Source organism: Bidens hawaiensis, unplaced genomic scaffold, assembly GCF_021521415.1.
Source record: "Bidens hawaiensis isolate Kalapana, Puna unplaced genomic scaffold, B.hawaiensis_p1.1 tig00045662_1, whole genome shotgun sequence".
Taxonomy (NCBI): Eukaryota; Viridiplantae; Streptophyta; class Magnoliopsida; order Asterales; family Asteraceae; genus Bidens; species Bidens hawaiensis.
In genome coordinates, this window is record NW_027498144.1 from 86,757 (window position 1) to 97,332 (window position 10,576).

Below are 10,576 nucleotides of genomic sequence, written 5' to 3' on the forward strand. Positions count from 1 at the left end.
AGGTGAATTTGATGACGATGATTGACCAAGGGTGGACGAGAACATCTGAAAGTTTCCCGGGTGGTGGTAGTTGAGAAGGCTAAAACAGTGAGAAACTATCTTGAGACATGAGAGCACTGTTAGAAGTAACGTTATATCCAGCAGCGCTATAAGAGCTAGCATGATTTATTACCCGCTGTTTATCATCCATATCGTAGGCCTTAATGCAATCATCTCAGTCATGCTCATTATGTTAAGATCTTTGGTCTTTTTGATGACTGCAACATGCATGTCCCAATTCTTTGGCAGAGAGTTCACCAACTTGTTGTTAATCTCTGAGGTTTGTAGAAAGATTCCAGCAGTTCTCATTTCAGTTACAAGGGATATAAACCTTTGAAGCTGAGATTCCAGTGTCTCTCCCAGAACATGATTAAACATATTAAACTTTTGACGCAGCAGATCTTGACGACTTCTTTTCATATCCTCATTTCCCTCATAAACTTCTATCAGAGCGGCCCACAACTCTTTAGCCGATCGGAGTTCTCTAAACTGAAGTGCAATCTCGGGTGTGAGTGCCATAGTTAGAGTTGAAAGAGCTTTCTCATCTTCTTCGACCTTTTCAAAATCAGCATCATCATATTGAGCAACTAGATTTATAAGGACCTCGGTTGATCCATCCCTTTGGTAGGTGATTATTTGAGGTCCTCTCACGATGCTTTTCCAAATTTTTGAGTCTTTCATCTTGGCATAGTGCTCAAAACGAAATTTCCACTCATTGAAACCTTCAGAGGATAATAAACGAGGTACACGTGTAGCAGTACCCATGATTGAATCAAGTTCTTGGTGAAGTGACGAGTTGGTTGAGTTGTTGCCATTGGTTAACTGGGCCATTTCAAAACTGTTACTAATTTATTTTAGGTCCAATTAGAATATAAGTCCAATATGACAAGCCCAAACCAACAGACTGGGCAGAGAACAAAAATGTGGACTGAGAACTAAGGTGAGAACTAAGGTTGACAGAGAACACAAAGCTGACCAAATACTTGATCGAAAACTACTCACCAAATTTTTGACCAAAAACTCTCTTTGACCGAAAACTTAAAATGATGACAATTCGTTGACCGAGAACCACAAATGTTGACCAGATCTTTTGACCGAAATCTCTGATTTTGGGCAAGATGTGGCCGAAAACTAAGCAAGCCGAGAACTTAGGTTTATTGACCGAGAACTAGGTTTATTGACCAAATCTATTGACCGAAATAAACTGATCTTGACCGAAAACCACAATCTTTCCAATTTTCTTGTAACAAACTTTCATAAATTAGGGAATGATGATATGTTTTCAAGTCAACCCAATCTTTACCCAAAAATAGCTTAGCCTTCTCTTCCGATCAACTGTTCGCCGAAAAAACTCCTACACCACCAACAACAATACGATCTTAAATCCGTTGATATCACAATAACGAGCCTGAATTTATCAAAGGCTCTGATACCAATTGTAAGTCCCGAATATGGATCACTACAATATGATATCAACCAAACGAGTATTGGTGCGGAATACCAACACTCGGTGATTCAACAAAACGTATGATAACAAGTAAAATAACACGGAGTTGCTTCAAAACACACGTATATTATTGAATACGTCGAGTGCTTAAGCACTTACAAGACTTCAACATAAGCTGTAAAACTAACAACCTCTTCCCTATACATGATGTAAGCTATATATAGAAAAACCAACACTTAGGCCGGCCCAAACACCAAAAAGCCCACCGAGAACACATAAGTGTTCTCGGTTTACAAGTGCACCCAAAAGCCCAAGCCCAATAATATCTAGACTAAGTATAAACAAGCTCAAACCACAAATATAGGCCCAACACTTAGAATCATATTAGTTAACTAAAATACCAACTTAAATAATTGCGCGGTTAATTAACAAAGATATATATTTAACAGTTAGCCGTGCTCAGTTAAGGAAAGGGATAACAATTAACGGCGAACGCAACAGGATCCAGGTGAGTTTCAAGCCCCATTCCTTGTTATGTTTTTCGGGGTTGTGTGCATACTCGATGTGATAGTTAATACACTTACCTCTAATGGTAAGTGTATGCCATGTATGGTTTATGTGATAGATATTATGTTATGATTGTGAATGAAAGCTTGTCGATACGTGAACGATCTTCGGATATTGCATGTGTTGACAAGGGAGGCATGTATATGAAAGATGAATGTCTATGATATAAATATATGTACGATATATGAGTATGAAATGACGAATAAAAAAAGTATATGTATGAGTATGTAAAAATAGTATGAACGAAGATGAAGAAAGAGGGATCAGACCCTAATAATATCTGAGATAGAGAAGAGGGGATTAGTCCCTTATAATATCTGAGATAGAGAAGGAAAAAGGGATCAGATCCTAATAATATCTGAGATAGACAAGAAAGGAATCAGACTCTAATAATATCTGAGATAGACAAAGGAAAGAGAGATCAGACCCTAATAATATCTGAGATAGAAAAAGAAGGGATCAGACCCTAATAATATCTGAGATAGAATGGACAGTAAATATAAAGTATGAACTTAATAAAGTATGTAAGTGTGTGTGAAAGTATGAAACAAAAGCAAATTAGTATAGTAATTATTATGTATCTTCGGATGCATGATTGAAGATAAGTGAATGTATTGTATGACGTATGATTAACTAGAACTCACTCAGCGTAGCTGACTTTTAGTATGCACACAGGTGAGTAGGGTGAGACAACTGGCTTGAGCGGGGACACATGGCAGAATAATAAGAGTATGGCATCTGAAGACTGATGATGTTTTATATTTAACGTTTTAAATTTGAAAGACAAGTATGTTTTAAGACAGGTTATGGTTTATTATTGATATGTTATTGAAAGTTTATATTCCGCGAATGTTTTAACTAACTCTGATGATTAGAACTATGTTTATGAGTAAATCCAACACCAAATGTAGGGCACCGGTAACGAGGCCTTACATCGTGTTCGTATACCAACTCGCTTAAGGTACGTTTATGACTTGAACTTGTTTGTTTAGGTTCGGATTTCGTCTAGAGATAATAGATCTAGGTGTATATGGTAAAAACGAATCCAAAACAACAAACCTCACTGAAATTGGTTAAGATTCGAGGGGTTAATTGATTGATAAACAAGCTGTACCTATATATGCCCAAATCGCACCCCTTAAACATGAATGTTTGGCCGATTTGATGGTTAGGGTTTATAGGCCTTGAATTACGAGTTCAATGGTACCAAAATCGTGTTGTTTCGTTAATGTTTGAGGGTCCAATCGCAAAAATCTGATTCTGTTGACTAATTGTTGTTCTTGGTAATTTTGACTTTGACCCTGAGTCAAAGTCTGGGTAAGATGGATGCAGTTCGTTATGAGATAACGAATTAGTCATCCATTCATTAAGTCTAGGTAACGAATCAGTTCAACCATTCGTTAAGACAAGATAACGAATTAGCTCACTAAATTCGTTATGTTAAGGTAACGAATCAAGTAATTCGTTACCCGCCAGTTCCTTATAAAAAGGTCACGAATCAGAGGACGAATCAGATGATGATAAGAGGGCGAATTAGGATAACGAACCAGATCACAAAAGATAACGAATTAGACTTAATTCGTTACAGAGAATGGACTAACGAATTAGAAAATAATTTAAAATCCTAATGGAAAATGTGTTAAGACAGTCAATGAAAATAATTTTTTTCCTAAGCTGACCTGGCAGCTTAACCCCAGCCAGGGGCTTTGCCCTTTGGACCCCGCTAGGGGCTGCCGCCCCTAGAACCCCGTTGCCAGGCGATGACAGCTCGCATCTCGTGTTTGGCGTTTGAGAATTAGAACATTCTCGTAATTATTAATGCAAAAGTAAAGTTAAGTAACATTAATTATTCATCACATGTGAGTTATAAAACAAACTACAGATGACTACTTACCGTAAACAAATTGGCTGCCCGTAATCGTGAATCAACAGCAACATAAGACCAATTACAATCACATCATACGAAAATCCAGATCATTATCTAAAAGCACAATGCATAATTTCATCAAATATAATAATCTGTATCCTTAAGACAAAGAAACAGACATGTCCATTGTAACGAAAAAGTGAAACGAACTTGGTAGAAACAAATGTAATGTAATGTGATGAAGGTTAACACCATGTCTATTCAGCTTAATATAAGGTTGGTACAAAATTAAAAATAAATTTACACATAATGGTAGAACATATCATAACACACATTTAATGAGGACTATATGTTTTATGTGATAAATTCTTTTCTTGGTTTCTATTTAAAAATCTGTGAGCAATATTATTTCACAATTTTTAAAAGAATTTTTATATATATACAAATATTAGTTTCTAAAAGGTTTGAATTTTTGACAAATCTCAATAGTGTTCAATTATTTCACAAATCCTAAGAGAAGTCATTTGGTTTCTTGAAATACAATATCATGAATACTTTGAAGTAATTCTGTACGAAAAATTCTTTGGTTGTGTCTTATGTAGTCTAGTCGATTTTCTTCAATACATACATAAGCGTCAACAATGTACTCAGGGCCGGCTCAACGTCCTCTGAGGCCTAAAACTAACTAAAATGTTGAGGCCTTTTTATTTTCTTATCTTTATGCGTATAACGCTAGAGAGTATACAAGAATTATAGAATATGGATGATATGCCGTGATAATGTATTTGAAGCAATCATCCTTAGCATGTGGCACATCATTGAGTTACTAATATTAAAAGAAGTCTACTTTCAAAATCTCATAATACATAACTCTTATTTAAGATAGAGGCCCTATAAATCTGAAGGCCTAAAGCCATTGCCTCGTTTAGCTTACCCACGAGACGGCCCTGAATGTACTGCCTCTGAAAGGTAATGTGTACACGTTGCTCCTTTCATGAAGCACGTAGCGGTAGTACATGTTGATAGTAACTCGTCTCTCCCGGGTGCCCCTCGGGAACACGTAAAGAAAGATTTGGTGACCATCCACTATCACCATATGGGAAAAGCAATGGATATTGTAAAGATATGTATGATGGGTGTTGCATGCTTATCAGTTATTCGTTTCACCATGTCATCTTTATGTCGAATAACAATGTCATATTGATGACATGTTAGTCACCATCAGAAATAATGGCCCCAAGTTTGCTGCTGGTTGGTAGGTTGTATGAGCGAAGCCTATCAGAACCATAAAGACAAACACTAAAACCGGGCGTCTCAACAGTTGATATCAAGCGCATTGCAATTTTCAAGCGCATTGATCAACATGCGTACAGTTTCGGCATCGTGTTGAGACTGACTCTCACTACTAAAAGCATGAAGTCTATTCGAGATTTTGTTCTCAGTGTCATAAACGTACATTTGCAAGAAACGTGGTCTTTTGCTGGGAGGCGGACAAAGAGAACCTAGCCAGTGATGAATCTGGCCAGATATCTTGAAAACATAAGGACCTGAGCCTCGATTAATATTGTTATCAATCTTAGCACCAAAAGATGTCATAGAGAAAGCAGAGTTGTAAGCCCTGATGTTTGCTATAAATTCAAGACTGTTGGAATAGATGAATGATTGTAACATAAGGTTTTCTAGGAAGGGGAAGAGCAACGGTACCACCTTTGCAACACTGATTGTATATAACATTTTGACGGGAAGATTTGGATACAATTCGTTCGTCATACCATAAGAGAGCACCGCAATGGCCACAAACTTTGTCACAGTCCCCATTGTCTATATAGAAAGGTGATACAACATACAAACGACATACAACAGCCGACCGACGGGCTGCAGTAGTAGGTGACTCACACCTGATGTTGTCAATTGCCATTGATGATGAAGTAGCGGGTGAAAGAAAAACAAATATATTGACCCTCAAATCACAATGCAACAAATGAAAGAAAATAACTTGGCAGCATACGGAACAAATGAGACAAAAAAACGTACCAATTTTATCACAAAATCATATCGCATCTACATGCCCGTCCACAATCACATGCCATACAAAAACAAAATATGAAAATACAATTACTAATCTAGGTAATACAATAACACTAAAATGAAGGTGGGACTGGTTTTGGTGATCACAGGTTTAATATATTGTGTATGCATTTAAGTTCACTTTGTGAGATTTCTTATCTGGTTGAACCAATTGGCCCATTTATTTTTCAGCTAAGTTCTTTTGTAATGCTAAAGAATGACACAAATTGGCATATTTGGACTAAAACCGTGTATTTGGACAAACTAGAACGACGAAATCCACAGTTCACTGAAATAAGTATTATAATAAAGAAATAGTGAAAAGACATGTCTACCCCTGACTTAACGATTAAATTTAACGGGGTTAGTGATTTGGATGTAATTGGCAAGAATTGGGAAACGTGGAATGTCCATATGCAAAAAATAAACTTTTTGGACTAAATTCACATTTTTTGACAAACCTTAAGGACGAAAATGGCATTTTACTTCATTTCCTTTCTCTCCTTAACTTAACTCGGGCATAAAAGTTTTGTATCTACTTCTAGCTAGGTAACTATTTAAGTCTTTTTTTAATTTATATCATTTTTGAAAATACGAATACTATAGCTTGCATTGCATGAAATTAAATTCAAATAGTTACTATATAAAAGAAAACGTAATTATCAGATGATGTAAAAAAAGTAATTATTGAAATTATTAGAATGTATCCCCCTATCCCCCTCCCTGTTTAAATGTTCAAGTTCCGTAACTGATTGAGGGGGGGGGGGGGGGGGGTTCATGACTAAATATGATTGCAATATCAATATAAGCGAAAACCCGATCAAGAGAAAAGTAAAATCCCATCAATTGTTCAAGTGAAAACTAAATCAAGCATTCAAGACGAAAACTTCACCAAGGGACTGGAAAAGCGAAAACTAATTGAAGTTTTTGCATAACTAGCTAGAATATGTATAAATAGGCTTGTGTATGCTAGAATAGGTTTGTGAGCCATTTAAGTGTGTGTTTGGCTAGGTGTGTGTGATCGAGCCGGCTTCAATTATATGTATGTGTGTGTGCGGACCTAGGAATTATTTTCTTGGGGGGCGACATCGAGACTTAACACCAATCTTAAAGGGGCGATCAGAATTTTTACATACAAATAACACTAAAAAAAATTAACGTGGGCCCTCTCCTCCTACATAGGTCTGCCCCTGTGTATAATGTAATCATTCGGTCATATGATTAAAGTATTCAGTTATATCATTCTACATACGATTTCGTGTTTGTATATCACACATGCACATCCATCTCAATAACTACGAAGAACAATCGTTTAGGTGGTGATTTGGTCGTTACATGAATTTAAAAATCTGATCTGTAATTGGCTAGGCAATGTGGTTACTGGTTAGTATTCATGAATCTCTATGTGTTTTGAAAGTACAAGATAATTCTAGTATATACAGACTATAGATTACCTTGTATGTGTATTTTTTGTTCTTAAAGGGGTGAAAGTGAAAAGGGTTATTAGTTAACTTGATGGATAAGTTCAAAATTACTCTATATATATAAAGTTTTACCATCCTCTCCTAGGGTTTTTTATTATTATTCATCGCCACCAGCTTACCCGAGGTACTATACACGTCACTATTACGTTTGCGTATTTAATTATACATGTATAGTATATGCCACTTTGTGTGATTGGTATGACGCCTGTTTTCACTTTATCATATTATTCCTTTTGATGTATTTCCTGTTAGTCTAATTAAATGGATTTTTAATGGACAAATTTAGAAAAAAGGTGAGTCAAAATAGACATTCTGGTCTTGTTCCCTTATATAATCTCAGCATATGTCACTGGATTTAACAAAGCTTATTGCATTAAACTATGATACGTTTTGATTTTTTTAGTTTATATAAATCCATATTCAAAAGAGTTTTTTATGTTTCTATTTTTTTTAAGTTAATCCTTTAAATCTTTAATGTGTTGTGTTTTAGGTTGCAAGCTATAACCATGGCGCTCTTCAAAAGAGCTGGTAATGTACTAAGGCAGACTGTGAGTAAGCACATCGATATTAATGAAATGTCAGTGCCAAGCCCACATATACTAAGGCAGACTGCGAGTAAGCACATCACTATTGGTAATATGACAGTGCCAAGTCCACATATGTGTTACAAAGTCTTTGTGGGAGGTATATTTTCTCAAATCAGATACAAGTCGATTAGGATCATCGATCATGTTGAGGTTAGAAGTCATATGTGTTCACATTGATCGATGTTCTTGATTCTCGTTGCAGGATTGGCATCTGCTACAGATGATACAAGCTTGCGAGAAACTTTTAGCTCATACGGGGAGGTCTCCGAAGGTATATATGAAAGTTAATGTAGATTTAAATTTGTACATTTATTTTTATATAGCTGATCATTTCATAGTTATTCAGAAAATTTTGCTATTAGTTGCATCTAATAGATTTATATTTTTATGGTATGAAACAGCTAGAGTAGTCATAGATAGAGAAACTGGCAAGTCTAAAGGCTTTGGCTTTGTTACTTTTGAGGACTTTGATTCTGGCTTTTATGCAATCGTTGGAATGGATCAGTGGGTATGTTTGTCTTTCCCTCACTTTTTCTTGTTACTTGGTTTACAATACTGCACATAGTGACGGATCTGGAAGAAAAGTTGAGGGGGTAGCATGTGAACTTTCAAAAGGCTGGTGTTGCTAGATTCATGTTTAACTAAATTAGGAATATGTGTTCAGAAATGACATTTTTATTAACAAACTGTGCAGGAGTTGCATGGTCAAACAGTGAGTGTGTGCTGGGCCAACGATAGAGCACGAGATGATGGTGGTGGTTTCCGCTTCAGGGACAACGATGAGCCTGATGACTTTGCCAAAAGGGCATGACTTTTGCAGCTAATTACTTGTTATTTGCAAGTGTTTTTATGTTAATTCTGCGTGTTGAACCTGCAATGTGTGAACTTCATCCGTGCTTCTAAGAGCATTTAGTGTTCTTTGTTTGAACAAAGACTCATTTATAAATCTTGCTTTCAACACCGATTTTAGGGACACTGAGGACCAGTTTGTCCTCGTACCACAATACTGTAACAATCTCTCAACAACACGAAGAGAGAGACGATACAGATGACAGCGAAGCCAAACATCCTTGTGATAATTGAATACAATCGCTCAAGAACATAAAGATGAATGAAAAAATACTGAATTGTAACTAATAACTGTATCACACCCCCCACCCCCACACACACACCAAACCAAAACACACACAAAATTCATTATTTAAACATATCAAATAACTGTAAATCAGAACAAATGTCATTGTGAGCTTTTGGAAGCAAAGCTTTTATAAAGATGTCTGCCAACTGTTTATCTGAACTGGTCTTCTTTACTTTGATCATGCAATCAATCTCAAAAGTGTGTATGTTGTCCGGACATGAAGACCGGATTGTCACAATGGAGATTGCGGTAGAGTTGTCACAGAACAACTTCACAGGCAACTTAACTAGCACTTTCAGCTCTTTTGTAAGATTTTATCTAAATGATCTCACTAAGAACCGCACACTCATAGCCCGGTATTCAGCTCCGTTCTAAGTCAACAAAGGCTACTCAAAATCTCGCCATAATGAGAAGCCAACTTCAGATAGCTTAGCAAGCAATAGGGGCGGACTTATGTATAAGGTTGGGGGGCCACCTTATTTTTTAGTGTTATTTATATGTGAAAATTACGAACGTCCCCCTTAAATTTATTGTTAAGTCCCGATGTCGTCCCTCAAGAATATATCATGGGCCCGCCACTGCTTAGCAATCCTAGTGCGACGGATGAGCATGTGTAGGTTTATGCCTATACTGGCTAGGAAATTGCACAGATTATGAAAAATCCGATATCGTGTGAGATAATGAGACAGGTAGATCAATTTACCGACTAGTTTTTTCATATTTATGATTTAGTAAGATTTACCGTCACAACATGAGACTTGGACCAATCATATTTCTACGCTTCAATCACATACCTTTTGATCTTATAAAACTAGTGTTTTACTTGGCGCACTACATTGAGGCAAGTCGGTAAAACTCAGGTGGTGGTAAAACCCAAGCGTTGTCGGTCCTGGGTGTTGAGGCGGTAAAGCGACGCTAATTTGGTTGGTTTCGGATACCAACGTTATGGCACCGGAACTAAAACCATAATAAAAAATATATAATAAAGTTGAGGTGGACCAATGAGGCAACGTCGGTCGGTGAAACTGGAACGTTGGAAAAACCTGAGCGTTGTCGATTCCCAGCATTGAGACGGTGAATCTACACAAATTCGGTCGGTTTCCTTCACTTTAGTAACGACGCTACGGTATAGGAACTAAAAACAAACTTGGCGTTCAATCAGTTTTCGTTGTACGTTACGGTAACAGAACTAAAACAAAACGCCATACGCTAATTCAGTTAGTTTCAGCCACATTTGTTGCTGTACCATAACTAAAAAAAACACTAGCATTTGGTCGATTTCGTTACAGTTCTGAGTTCTTATTTGTAATTATAAAATATTTTTAAATCATAAAAACACCAAAGTTAAGAGACCTGTGTTGCCAATTGGTCATATTACGT

At 36.6% G+C, this 10,576-nt stretch overlaps 1 protein-coding gene across 1 annotated transcript; it reads left to right on the forward strand.

Moving 5' to 3' along the window:
• Positions 1-7,977: 7,977 nt before the first annotated feature.
• Positions 7,978-8,869, forward strand: LOC143595906 (glycine-rich RNA-binding protein 3, mitochondrial-like). Its single transcript, XM_077074811.1, has 4 exons — positions 7,978-8,155; positions 8,261-8,329; positions 8,460-8,566; positions 8,753-8,869. The coding sequence occupies exons 1-4, from the start codon at positions 7,978-7,980 to the stop codon at positions 8,867-8,869; spliced, it is 471 nt and encodes a 156-aa protein (XP_076930926.1).
• Positions 8,870-10,576: the final 1,707 nt, after the last annotated feature.